We start from the raw sequence: 14,618 nt of genomic DNA on the forward strand, positions 1-14,618 counted from the left end.
TTCCTCCTTTGCGTTTGACACTCACACTACTTTCAAATGAAATCCATATTTATTCGGTCACCATGACCTATGACCTTTGACCACTAAAGTCTCATCAGTTCATTCTTGAGTTCAAGTCGATGTTTGTGCCAAAGTTGAAGAAGTTGTGTCGAGGTGATACTGAGACAATGTGCTGACGAGAATGAGACAGACAGACGATGTCTGACTCCACAGGGACAAACTGATTCACACACTCTGACACATAAACAATAATAATACTACTACTATTAATACAAATAATGAGAAGAGGAATATTTTGTTAACACTCACCCTCAGTCTCTTCTGCTCTCTCCCGTCTAAAATGCCGTCAGAACCTCTGGCTCCTCCCTCTTCCAAAGGAAAGGAAATCACGTGTGTTGTTCACCAGGTAGAATGGGCTCTATGCACAGCTGCACTACTTCCTGAACTTAATGCTGCTCCTTTGTTTCCTGTCTTACATTGGACAAACTAACTGATTAATCCAGATGTGTCTGATATCTGGATTAATCAGTTTGTCCATTTGCTAGTGTGAATGTACATTCTGTTATTCAAATCTCTATGCTGTTTTATTAGTGTGAATGTTCTTCAGATCTTTATTAGTGTGAAGCTGCGTTCCGATCCACAGTTTACTTGGACAGAGCCCCCTACTCCCTACTCCCTGCACAGGGAATCTGCCGTAGTAAACTTCATTTAACCGATATTACACCAATCGGAACACCCTGCAACGTCACAGCTGTTTCGAGTCGAGTTCAAAAATAAAGTTTTTAAGTTTCAAAATGTTTCACGCCACTATCACCGTTTAGACAGATCTGAAATGATTTAAGAAACATTACTATTTCTGTGTGCACAAGCAAAGCAGTTTTGTGTTACAATGCGTGGTATTTATTCAGTTTGGGGGCATCAGGGTGTGTAGAAAGCATCAGTGGCTCAGCTGACAGGAAAGCTAACGGCGGTAGCTAAGCTAACGCAGCTAAGCTAACAGGACGTCAGCTGTTAAAACCCTCCCGTTGTCGGACACGACATGAAACTACTCCAGTTAGCTCAGTCATGTTGGAACTCAGATATTCGCCGGAAAAAATATTTTTTCATGGAGCGTTTATTGAGTCACTGAGTTATTAAAGTTAGACAGATAACCATTAGCCCTGCCAATTTACGTAACGCACGTAAATGGACCGCAATGGCTGATGGGTAATATCGGTTGTCAACATCCGGTGAACTGGGCGAAGTGAGGAACCGTTGTTCACTCCTTCCCTGCACAGTTCACAGTTCCCTTCAAACTGCTCCCTGCGGTTTGGAACCACACTGAACATGGCGGAACACCCTGTGCAGTCCACTGCGCAGGGAACTTCAGGTCGATCGGAACGCACCTTGAATGTTCTTCAGATCTTTATTAGTGTGAATGTTCTTCAGATCTTTATTAGTGTGAATGCTGACAGTATTCATGACAGTGTAAAACTCAGCTCATCCTTGGCTCTTTGTAGCTCAGTGGTGAAGCCGTTCATTTGCCAACTCCAAGCTTGTGAGCTCAAATCTTGCCTGAACAATCTTGATAGGACATTTTTCCACCAGTCTCTCTCTTTACCTCTTTGTCTTTCTCTCTTGGTTTGTGTTAACATGCCTCTTGTTTACACCGCTGCTCTCAGATTGATATGCACTGAAACTTTGAATTCCAAGACGGCAGCGGAGACAAAGCACTGTGTGTCTTTCATTTCTTGTCCTGCTCTGCCCTCTAATGGGCTCTATGCACAGCTGCACTACTTCCTGAACTTAATGCTGCTCCTTTGTTTCCTGTCTTACATTATTGGACAAACTGATTCATCCAGGTGTGTCTGAGTCACAATGGTCAGACACACCTGGATGAATCAGTTTGTCCGATAATGCACTTTGGAAAATATGAATTGTCTGTTTGTTTTTTCCCCTGTTTCCCTTCCTGTCCCATTCCCTTTCGTTTGCTTTTCCTTTTTCGTTTTCCCTTTTCCCTTTTATATTCCTTTTCCCCTTCCCCTTTTTATTACCTTTCCCCCTTCCTCTCTCTTTTCCCTTCTCTCATTCCCTTTTCCTTTTCTTTTTGTTTGCCCTCACTTTCCCTTTTCCCACAACTTAACTTCACTACAAGTGTGGAGTGCGTCAACACAAAGAAGAAACTTTTCATGAATTTTAATTTTTCCTTTCCTCTTTCTTTATGTTTTCTTTCCCCCTTTCCCATCCTTTTTTCATTTCTCCTGTCTTTTTGCCTGCACTTACTTTCCTTTTTCCCTTTTACTTCAACTTTTGCTTAAACACAAAAATAATCTCCATTCTTTCTCCCATTTCCCCTTTTATTTCCCCTTTTCTTTTTCTTTCCCGTCGTTTTCCCTCTTCCCTGTAACTTTCCTTCCCTAATTGGGTTTTTTTCCAGCACAAAGAAAGATAGGAAAATTGGGCATGAATCAAACACTCAGAATCCTTTGAGACTGGACTGATGATCGTTCTATATGTGATTCATCTAATTATGAATGTCACCAACTCCGGGATGTTTTCTGTTTCCACTTCTCGTTTCCTCCGACTCTGCAGTCGAGCAGTGAGATAAAAGCATCAATATGCAACTACTTTATTTTAACGGGGTAAAAGGAACGAGACCCTGATAAGAACTTCTTCTTCCTCTTCCTCTTGGTGGGCAGAAATGGACCCGGTCTGCCAGATTCTAGCCTTTACATTGCGACACATGAGTTCTGGTTCGGTCTTAGACCAGATCGCTGAGAGGATTCTGACCCAGGTCTGATTGTACATTTTGGGCCAACGTGCAGTTTTGTAGAATATGATGATGTTTGTTCTGGTGTGGCTCTTTCCTTCGGTCGTTTACGGCTCAAACCCACAGAGGTGCGTTTCCCAGACAGACATTGGACCTAATTGTAAATAAAAGTCTCGGCAGCCTTTTCAAAGAGCAGCGAGCGAGCGGGCGAGGACGTCGGTGTGTTTTTAAGAGCAGCTGCAGTAGAAACTATCAGATTTGTCCTGTGTTTTATGTTTTGTCATTCCCACCACCGACTCCAAACAACTTCATCGGCTTCGGCATCTTCTCAGTTTTGTGAAAAATTATGGTCTACTGTTAGGAATAACCAATGAATTATAATCTGCAAACAGTGAGGCCGTTTACAGATCTCAGCCAGGAGCACTGACGGACGACTGCCACACTGCAGCTCGTTGTTTTCTTCTTTTTCTTTTACAATTTGAAGAATTTGGCAGAGTGATGTGAAACTGTGACACACGGTGAATCCTCCCCTCCCATCAGTCTTGTATATGCATACAATCACTATCACATCTGCTAACAAATGCCTTTTTCTGGTCTTTTATTTTTCTTTTTTGAAGTGTTGAACCCATCTGTTTGAATGGAGAAGATGTTTGTGATCTGACCACATGTGTTGTTGAGGTTCAGAAAAATGGTTGACAATCTGGAGTGTCATCTCACCACCCTCTTTTGTTAGAAAATGGAAAACAGAAACACTGGAATGTCAAAGATTTTTTAAATAAAAAAGGTAAATGTGACATTTCTTCTGTTGTGCAGTGTCTCAACCTTTTTATTTTATATAAGAAAGAATTGATATTTATTATATTCATTCATTCATTCATTTCTTTATTTCAAACCCAAGGGGATCCATATCGCCATAAAAGCACAATAAGATAATAAAACAAAGACAGAATAAAAAAAACACAAAATACAAAGTACAGAGCCTTCCCCACTATTCAGTGTAGGCTTGTATACAAACATGTTCTAAAATGGTTCCACAGTCTGGACGAAAATCTTACAGAACTGCGTACAGGATTAACCAACACTTTAATAAGTTCATTCTCTGATTCTGACGCCCTACACATAAATCTGTGCATCAGATTGCGCAGAGCAGCAGAGCAGGTTGGTACCCCGACACTAACAAACATATGGCTTGCACTGGAGCTTCTTGGGGCTCTCAACAGTAGCCTCATGCTGTCATTATAAGCCACTGTGAGCTTTCTTATACTACCTTGTTTGTAGCGGCACCACAGGTGGGCTGTGTACAAAGGTGTGCAATATGCTTTAAACAATGCAATTTTTACAGATACAGAGCACATGCTAAACTTACGACACAGCATGTTTGCTTGTGCATAGAGCTTACGACGCTGCCTGTACATATCTTTATCATCGGACAAGTCATTAACAATAATATGCCCCAGATACTTAATCTCGCTGCACACAGTGCAGAGCCAGAGAGATGGAAGTCAGGGAAGGTTGACTGTCTGTCTTCTCTGCTTCTAACAATCATAACTTTACTCTTACCAGCATTGTACTTTATGTCAAAGTCAGCACCGTACTGTGTGTACGTTCTCAATAGCTGTTGGAGACCAGCACTGTGAGGGCTGAAGATGACCAGGTCGTCTGCATACATAAAGTGATTAATTAGTAGGTCACCAACTCTACAACCTGTACCACATGTATTCAACATCAGAGACAAATCATTCATGTACACATTAAAAAGAAAGGGAGACAGGATTCCGCCCTGGCGGACACCATTGGTCACATGGAAGGGATCAGATGTTACATTCCCCCATCTCACTCGCATTGTCTGATGTGAGTACCAGTAGACCAGGATTCTAATTAAAAATCCAGGGACCCCACTTTTAGACAATTTCAAAAATAATTTCACATGATTAGCACGGTCGAATGCTTTAGAAGCATCGATGAAGCACAAGAACATGGTAGAATTATGCCTTTTATATTTCTCTAAGATTTCCTTTAGTGCAAAAATACATAGATCAGTGCCATGCTTTTGTTTCAAACCAAACTGGTTGTCTGTAGACATGATGTATCTCTCAAGTCTACTCAGTAGAACTGTCTCCAGTACCTTGGACATGACACTGGCCAGAGCTATTGGCCTGTAATTATCTGAGCTGTTCAGCTTCCCCACTTTATCTTTAATAACTGGCACTAGCACAACAGAAATCATAGAATTAGGTGACACTCCATGAACAAAAAAACCTGTATAGCACATAGCCACCAGAGGGCACAGTTTCTTACTGGCGAATTTCATATGTTCAGCTGTAATATTATGGAGACCACAGGCCTTATTATCTCTTAACTTCAGTATTGCTTCATGTACCTCATCAGAAGTGACAATAACATCATCATTAAACTCTACATTATCAACTACAAACAGATTACTCTTTACACAGTTTAACAGTTCAATATATTGTTTCCGCCATAGCTGTGCAATTTCATCAAGACCACTCACACCATCTATATTAGATGGAAGAGATGTTTTGCAATTGTTAATAGTTTTTATTTCTTTCCAGAAGTCATTAACATTATTTTTTTGCAGCTTCCGTGCCAATGAATCTGACCTCATAGTAACCTGACCTATACTCAACAAATAATTCATAGATTTATTGACAGAAAATTAATCTGCAGCTGTTTATATCATCGTTTATTACTCTTGCAAAGCGCTTGAAAAAATAAAATAAAACTTGAATGATAAAACTTTGAAATCATTTACAATCATAAGTGTCGTGATAGATTTTATTCTTGTTTTTCCAGACAGCCTGATGTCCTGTAGGTGGCAGCGTGTGGTGTGTGACGTCACCTACGCCACCTGTCGTCTGTCTGGAATTTTATTTTAAAACAGTTTTACAACAAACTGCTGATTTCTTGGCATGAAACGTAATGTTTTAAACAGGTAGAGGTCAGAGATTTTTTATCATGACACAATTCATTCAGATCACGAAATAAAATTTTGACTCCCGTTCACTAACATGGAGATTTGTCTGAATTGAGGTCCCTCAGACACTGATGATGTTCTGTCAGGTCCAGAGGACACACAGGAACGATGGTGGACTGGACTCTGTGTGTGACAGTGGAGCTGTTCTCAGATCAGTTCAGACTGCAGCGCTGGAGTCTCCTCCACTTCCTCTGGTTCATCTGACAGGATCTGATGTTCAAGCTATGGTCTCAATACCACCTACAGACATACAGACAGAGGAGAGGTGATGAACGACAGACTGCTGAGTCAGTGATGCAGCAGCCACTTCAGTCCTGTTCAGACCAGATGTGTCAGTTGTTGTTAGTCAGTAGTTGAGTGAGTGGACATTGGCCTGTAGTGAGAGTGAAGCCGTTTCCTGTAACATTGTGTAGTGAGAGGGGGTGGAACCACCTTCACACCTTTTCACACTGTATTGCTGTGTCTTCATCAACAACATGGATTTAGTCAATCTGATATGAGTGATAGATGCAACAGGACGTCTGGCTCCTACTTCCTGGTTTCATCCTAACACCTTCACCTGATGCTGGAACATTTAGACCTTCAGCTATGGCATCCTGTCTATATGTCTATGTCTATATGTCTAAATGACTTGTTGTAGATCTAAGGTGTTGAAAAAAACCCCTCCAGAAACCAGTTAAACTGCCCAGAAACACTTTTCCTTCATGAGTTGATTGATCTGGAGGGAAACAGCTACAGACTTGACTGACCTCAGAGTCTCCAGTCTACAGTCTGGACTCTTCTGGAGATCACGCAGATCCTTCAGGTCTGAATCCTTCAGGTTGTTGTAGCTCAGGTCCAGGTGTCTCAGGTGGGAGCGTTTGGACTTCAGAGCTGAGACCAGAGAAGAACAGCTGATCTCTGACAAACTGCACTCCTCCAATCTGAATAAAGAATAAAAGAAGAACAACATTCATTCACCTCTTCAGGTCAAAACTGATTGATCATTGCTGCTGACCTCAGGACAGTCTGTCAATATAGAATCAATATCTGATCAGACAGATCACTGACTAAACACTGACTCCAATGCTGTGATTCAGGACTGAACTGGATCAAAGTCTAAAGGTCCAGTCCTGATCCAGGACTAAGGTCTTTCTTGGTCCTGGTCTCAGGAAACTAAAACTACACACATTCAACTGAACACACACCTGTTGACAAACCCCACCCCCCCCCACTCACATCTGATGTGATGGCTTCAGACTAGGGATGTATATCTCCACCACTGAGGCCGATTGATACACATCTCGATACGCTGCCACCGATACGATACATTAACAATACGATACGATTCGATATGATGTATCCAGTTCTATACAGTTGTGATACGAGAGTTTCTTAGCCCACATCAGGTTTCTTACCTCAATACCACTATTCTGCTTTACTCTCTGTATCAATTTGAGGGATGTAGCCTATATTTGGTTAATTTTTATGGGCCAAACAACTCATATTTGAAAGGTATAGTGTAGAGTTTTTTGCTCAAAAATAAATGCTAGACTTATACAAATGAAATCCAGCTTAATCATCACCTATGGGCTTCTAGTCCTGTGTGGTGGTAAGTCTGCATTTTGGTCTTTTGCTATGTTTTAATAATAATAACTTTATTTATAGCACCTTTAAAAACACAAGTTTACAAAGTGCTTCACAACACAACATGAAAGAGACAAGTCACAGATGTTGTGATGTGCACGACACATTTCTGGGTGGAGAGTCTGTGTTTCCTCTCCAGCCAGTGACAGAGCTCAGGTGAAGCTCCGTGCAGCAGAGTAGGAGGGCTACTAGCCCTGTTAGCTGTCCCGGATGCTAACCGCTAAGTAGCGGTTAGCATCCGGGGCTACCACCGCTTCCCAGCTCACTACAACAGCCCTCCTACTAGTTACAGCCGGTAATGGCCGAGTATTGACCCGTCGCTCCAATGCTTCAGATCGGACTGTTTACTTTTCTTGGCGGCTCTGACTACAGCTGCTGCTGCTGCTACCTGTCAGGGGCAGGAGGCTGCACGCGGCTTCCGCGATGGTGCACGATCGATTTAACCATGGAATTCACCGATGTAGACAGCTAGAAGAGATGCATCGCAAATTCAACCATAAATTATATCCGATGTACCCTGAATCCACCGGTGCAGTCGCATCGCAAACGTTTGTATCGGACCACCGATATGAATCGGTGAATCTCCACATCCCTACTTCAGACAAGTCAGTCTTTATTTAGTCAAACACTCTGACTTTAAGATCAGATTCAAATCATCTCTGTGAACAAAATGAAGTCAAGTGAACAGACATTATTGATCAGACTGAGTGAAATGATCTGAAAGTGAAGAGTTATTGTCAGTGTGAGAGAAGAACAAGTGGAAACATGAGACAACAACTATTTCAAACGTCCTTCATTCATCACATCAAAGTCAATGATTCAAGTTCTGAGTGAAGATCAATCAGGTTCAGTTATGGATCAAAGATCTAAGATCTAAAACAGTAACAGTCAGTGAACTGACCCCAGAGTCTCCAGTCTACAGTCTGGACTCTCCAGAAAACCACTCAGATACTTCACTCCTGAATCCTGCAGGTCGTTCCAGCTCAGGTCCAGGTGTCTCAGGTGGGAGGGGTTGGACTTCAGAGCTGAGCCCAGAGAAGAACAGCTGATCTCTGACAAACTGCAGTTCTTCAATCTGAATAAAGAATAACAGATGTAGATCAAATCAGTAATCAGATAGATACACACACATACATACATTCTCCTTACACATACATATATTTTCACTCTCACATACATACATTTTCGTTTTACATACATATATTACTTCTAGTATGAAAATGTATAAATATGAGAGTGAAAATATATGTATGTGTGAGTGAAAATATGTGTATGTGTAAGGAGAATGTATGTGTGTGAGAGTGAAAATATATCTATGTGAAAGGAGAATGTATGTGTGAGAGTGAAAATATATGTATGTGTAAGGAGAATGTATGTACTGTATGTGTGAGTGAAAATATATGTATGTGTAAGGAGAATGTATGTGTGTGAGAGTGGAAGAATGAATTATGGCTTGTACGGCCCCTCATATTTTTGAACTTAAACTAATACCACTTGATCTGGCTCATTTACACTCTTTCTTTAAGCAGAAGTCAGTGAGCCTCTTATACGGGGGTTTCTTTCACCTTTCTGTCATTGAATGCAATGGTAGTCAAGTGGTTAGATCACTGGGCTGATGACCAAGAGACTCATTGATTGGATGTTACTTTAAAGATAAAAATAAACTTTCTGCTATTCTATAATTCATGGCAGTGAGAAACTTTACCTCTTTCTATCTACACTTTTCTTTTCTTTTTTTAAGCAGAAGTCAGTGAGCCTCTTATGAAGGGGTTTCTTTTGCCTCTCATTGAATGCAACTGTAGTCAAGTGTTTAGATCACTGGGCTGATAATCCTAAAGGTCTACTGACCATGAGCTTGTGGGTTCGATTCCTCCCTTGGTCATACCTTTGCATGTTGATCACTACTTGCACTATTTGTCAATTGTGTTTTAGTTTTAAATTCATTTTAAACAATTTGTTAATAAAAAAAAGTATATTTCTTTGAAACCACGTCCTCTGACCCTTGTGTAATTAAACAAACATGTAGGCTTTGTATGGCTATTTCCTGGGTTCAAATCCCAGGTGGTGTTGTTGACAACACTTACTACACATACACACGCACGCACAAACACACACTCACACCTGCTCCTGCCACACAATGAACAAGTGAAACTTCAAACATTTGACCTGAATACAGACAAACTGAACTACAACAGACAAACTGACCTCAGAGTCTCCAGTCTACAGTTTGGACTCTCCAGTCCAGCACACAGAACCTTCACTCCTGAACCCTGCAGGTTGTTGTAGCTCAGGTCGAGTTCTCTCAGGTGGGAGGGGTCGGACTTCAGAGCTGAGGCCACAATTTCACAGTGAGTCTCTGAGAGTCCACAGTTCCACAGTCTGTGATTAGAGAAAACATCAAATCTGTTCAAATCAAAATCTGATGTAAATAGTGAAAATACAGTTGGTGCATGTGATGGTGGGACATGATGATGGGATGGTTCAGCTCATCTTCTGTCACAGGGATGATCCCCATGGCTCGGTCCTGCACCTGATTGGCTGGGCCCTTTTTAAATAGAGTCTATTTCCTCCTGAAGGAGCTCTGAGGCTTCCTCTTCTTTAATTCTATTCAACAACAACATCCAATGATATCACTAGATTTCAGTCCTGAGCTACAACAACATTCATGATCTTTGTAAAAGCAACAACCTAAACACCTGTTACTGAGTCAGGAGAAGGTCAGAGACTCAGAGCGTCATGGTAACTGCAGATGGACATTAGCTTGAAGCTAACTCTGCTACAACGCATCACATGGCAACATTTAGCCTGTGTGTAATATTGTACATGGGCCCATTAGAAATACATTAGAAAAATAAAGTATATAACCACCATAGTAAGTCAGTCATACACCTGTGTGTGCACGGTGTGTGAGAGGAGCAGCAGAATGAGAATAAATGACAACTACAGACTGATGGATTTCTCCCTTTGCCCTGATGTGTGCTGCTCACATGCTACTGGATTCACTGGGAGACTGGGGACAGCTGGACACACTGAGGTGGAAGATCAGTGGAGCTGCTTTCACTTGTTTCATCAGGTTTGAATCGAACCAAAAAGTCAAAATAAACTCAACAAAAAACACTGAAGACGTGTTTTTATTCACTGAGCAGCAACGATCACAACTAACTGAAGAATCTCCATGTTGGAGCTCACAGCTTTGACAACAGCTCCAGAAAAAGACACAACTGACCTGTCGTTGTTTAAAGTCAAACTAAGAAGAATGAGAATCAATGAAAACCGGGTTTATCTGAATTTGACTAAACTACTGATCTGATCCACTGATCAATAATTATATTGATTATGTCTGGACTCACTCAGCCTTCCTGCAGTTCCTCACAGCTGGGATCAGTCTCCGTCGTCCCTGAGCTGATGTGTTGTACTTCTCCAGATCCAACTCATCCAGAACCTGCTCTGACATCTGCAGCATGTAGGCCAGAGCTGAACACTGGATCTCAGAAAGTTTCTCTGATCTGTTCTCTGACTCCAGGAACTGTTGGATCTCCTGATGAACTGACTGGTCCTTCATCTCCGTCAGACAGTGGAAGATGTTGATGCTTCTGTCAGGAGAGATGTCATCACTGTTCATCTCCTTCAGGTTGTTGATGGTTCTCTGGATGGTTTCTGGACTGTTCTTTCTCTGACCCAGCAGACCTCCTAACAGCCTCTGGTTGGACTTCAGAGAGAGGCCATGAAGGAAGGAAACAAACAGGTCCAGGTGACCATTTTTACTGCTGAGGGATTTCTGCATGGCTCTCTGCAGGAACTCATCCAGGGTTAAATCAACATGGTGTTCTATCAGGAAGTTCTCCACGATTAAATCATCATGTTTTCCTTCCAGGAAGTTCTCCAGGACCTGTGGGTTCCTGTTGGTGAAGCAGTGGAACATGTAGACTGCAGCCAGAAACTCCTGAACACTCAGATGAACAAAGCAGTAGACTGTTTTCTGGAAGATCACACTCTCTCTTTTGAAGATCTCAGTACAGAGTCCTGAGTTCACCAAGGCCTCTGTGACATCCAGACCACACTGCTCCAGGTCTTCTTGGTAGAACATGATGTTTCCTTCCTCCAGCTGTTCAAACGCCAGCCTCCCCAGCTTCAGAAGAACTTCTCTGTCGGCCTCTGTCAGCTCCTGTGGACTCTTCTCATGTCCTTCACCGTACTTGTTCTTCTTCCTCTTTGTCTGGACCAGCAGGAAGTGTGAGAACAGGTCAGTCGTGGTCTTGGGCAGCTCTCCTCTCTGGTCTGTGGTCAACATGTGCTCCAGAACTGTAGCACTGATCCAGCAGAAGACTGGGACTTGACACATGATGTGGAGGGTCCTGGACATCTGGATGTGTGAGATGATTCTTCTGGACAGATCTTCATCACTGGACCTCCTCCTGAAGTACTCCTCCATCTGGGCGTCAGTGAAGCCTCGGACCTCTGTTACCCTGTCAACACATGTAGGAGGGATCTGATTGGCTGCTGCAGGTCTGGAGGTGATCCAGACCAGAGCCGAGGGAAGCAGATTTCCCTGGATGAGGTTTGTCAGCAGCACGTTGACTGATGACGTCTGTGTGACATCAGACACAACCTCCCTGTTGTTGAAGTCCAGTGACAGTCGGCTTTCATCCAGGCCGTCAAAGATGAAGAGAAGTTTACAGACAGCCAGCTGCTCTGCTGTGACCTTCTGTAATGTTGGATGGAAAACATGGAGCAGCCTGAGAAGACTCAACCGCTGATCTCTGATCAGGTTCAGCTCCCTGAACGAAAGCAGAACCAGCAGACTGACATCTTGGTTCTCCAAGCCCTCGGCCCAGTCCAGAGTGAACTTCTGCACCGAGAAGGTTTTTCCAACGCCAGCGACGCCGTTGGTCAGAACCACTCTGATGGGTCTCTGTTGGACAGGTGAGACCGTAGACACTTTGTCTCTCTGTTGGACAGGTGAGACTGTAGAGACGTCCTCTCTCTGTTGGACAGGTGAGACCGTAGAGACTTTGTCTCTCTGTTGGACAAGTGAGACTGTAGAGACTTTGTCTCTCTGTTGGACGGGTGAGACCGTAGAGACTTTGTCTCTCTGTTGGACAAGTGAGACTGTAGAGACTTTGTCTCTCTGTTGGACAGGTGAGACCGTAGAGACTTTGTCTCTCTGTTGGACGGGTGAGACCGTAGAGACTTTGTCTCTCTGTTGGACAGGTGAGACTGTAGAGACGTCCTCTCTCCGTTGGACAGGTGAGACTGTAGAGACGTCCTCTCTCCGTTGGACAGGTGAGACTGTAGAGACGTCCTCTCTCCGTTGGACAGGTGAGACTGTAGAGACGTCCTCTCTCTGTTGGACAGGTGAGACTGTAGAGACGTCCTCTCTCTGTTGGACAGGTGAGACTGTAGAGACGTCCTCTCTCCGTTGGACAGGTGAGACTGTAGAGACGTCCTCTCTCTGTTGGACAGGTGAGACCGTAGAGACGTCCTCTCTATGTTGGACAGGTGAGTCTTTAAAGATGTCGTTGCACTTGATTGGAGTGTCATGGAGGGTCTTCTTCTTGGACGTTGTCTCCAGCTGTCTCACCTCATGTTGGGTATTAACCTCTTCACTCTGTCCCTCTGTGATGTAGAGCTCAGTGTAGATCCTGTTGAGGAGGGTTCCACTTCCTGTTCCACTTCCTGTTGCCTCAGTTCCTTCAGTCACTCGTTCACATCTGCTCCTCAGACTGATCTTATGTTGATCTAAAACCTCCTGCAGACCACGATCTGCTGAGAGACAAGAGACAGAGTGAGACTGAAGATAGAGAGTCTGACAATCTGATCAGATTATTCTCATCAGCTACAGAAAAACTACAGACAACAAAGAGAAGGTTTGAATCATCATCTTAAATGTCAGTGCTGTGTGTTTTATTATTTTATTGTTTTATTTCAATGTTTTAGTCTTTATTTACTGTCCATCCTCAGTCTTCGCTTTTATACTTTTTATCTTATTTTACTGTTTTAGCCCCTCGATTTTCCAGTGTTTCCTCCTGGGGGCCTACCACACCGGGAGTTGCTTCTGGTCCACTGATGGGGGTGCTGTCCCATGGACGGCCCAGGCCCGGGTGGCTAGAGAGCTCTACACCTTGGTGTGGAGCCTCCTGTCTGCCTGGGCTGGGGTAGTCCCTGTGGCGGCGCCCCTGCAGTCATGGACCATGATTCCTCTCGGTGTGCGCGGCCCCCAAAGGTAGCTTATTCCTCACCTCTGATTTCGGTGCCCAGCCATGTCTCCTCAGCGACAGTTAGTGTATGTGTGTGGGTGTGTGTATGCTTGTGTGTGTGGGTATGTATGTCTGTCCGTATGTGCGTGAGTGTGTATGTAATTGTGTATCTGTGTGTATATTTGTGGGGGTGGGAGGTTTGGGGTTTTCATGGTGTTTTGTATTGTTTTGTTTTGTTTTTATCCTCTGTGAGGCACTTTGTGTTACCTCAACGTATGAAAAGTGCCATATAAATAAAGTTGATTTGATTTGATTTGATGGAATAATGACTCTGGAGAAAACAACAAATGACCACATCAGCAGACAGATGTTCAGTCTCACTTTGTCCACAGCTGCTCTGATTGGCTGTCTGCAGCTCACCTCTGGTTCTGGGTCTTTGTCCACTGCAGGACGGCTGTTCGTCCACAGAGACACCGCTCCTCTTCTCTCTGTCAAGACATTTCTGTATCAACAACATGTCGCAGTCACAGGTCAACATCTCAGCTCTGATTGGTTAACCACCTCAAGGGGCGGGGCTTCAGTAACCAGAGCAAGTTGCACCACTTCTCGCTAAGTGTTTACTAACCTTAGTTAAAGTCTGTGTTTACTAAATCAAGATTTAGTCATTCCTAAATTAAATGTATTGCACCAGTTTTACCAGGAATCATGTAGAGCTAGTAATCAGTAAGTGTTTACTAAATATTTACACCTACCCTAGGGGTTGCGTAACTGTTACCTTGTTACCTAGTTTGCCGACACAGGATCAAACTGAAGAAAACAGCAACTAGCTTATATGTCTCGTTTAGAGAGGTTTCCTTTACAAGACAGAGAACCTGCCGTTAGGAAACGGGTTTTGAGAGACTGAATCCACCCTTTAGATGAACTATATGATGACTTTGATATTTACTGTCGGTTAATCCGCAGATGAAGTGGATCACGGACAGTCAAAATAAAAGTGCCCAGCTGTTCCTGTGTACGTTCTGCTCCACACGCTGATTGGGTAGCCGAGTTG

At 43.2% G+C, this 14,618-nt stretch overlaps 1 protein-coding gene across 1 annotated transcript in view; it reads right to left on the bottom strand.

The window, feature by feature from the left end:
- Positions 1–14,618, bottom strand: part of LOC310995007 (protein NLRC3-like) — a gene marked incomplete at its 3' end in the record, with an annotated part of 34,180 nt that overhangs the window by 15,814 nt on the left and 3,748 nt on the right. Inside the window, exons 3-7 of the mRNA XM_083983937.1 lie at positions 13,988–14,055; positions 12,868–13,133; positions 10,721–12,282; positions 9,576–9,749; positions 8,272–8,445 (exon numbers count right to left, since the gene is read on the bottom strand). Coding sequence (XP_083840063.1) covers positions 8,272–8,445; positions 9,576–9,749; positions 10,721–12,282; positions 12,868–13,133; positions 13,988–14,055 — 2,244 coding nt within the window. The remainder of the gene's footprint in view (positions 1–8,271; positions 8,446–9,575; positions 9,750–10,720; positions 12,283–12,867; positions 13,134–13,987; positions 14,056–14,618) is intronic.

This window comes from Trachurus trachurus (genome assembly GCF_905171665.1).
Source record: "Trachurus trachurus genome assembly, chromosome: 12".
NCBI classification, from domain to species: domain Eukaryota; kingdom Metazoa; phylum Chordata; class Actinopteri; order Carangiformes; family Carangidae; genus Trachurus; species Trachurus trachurus.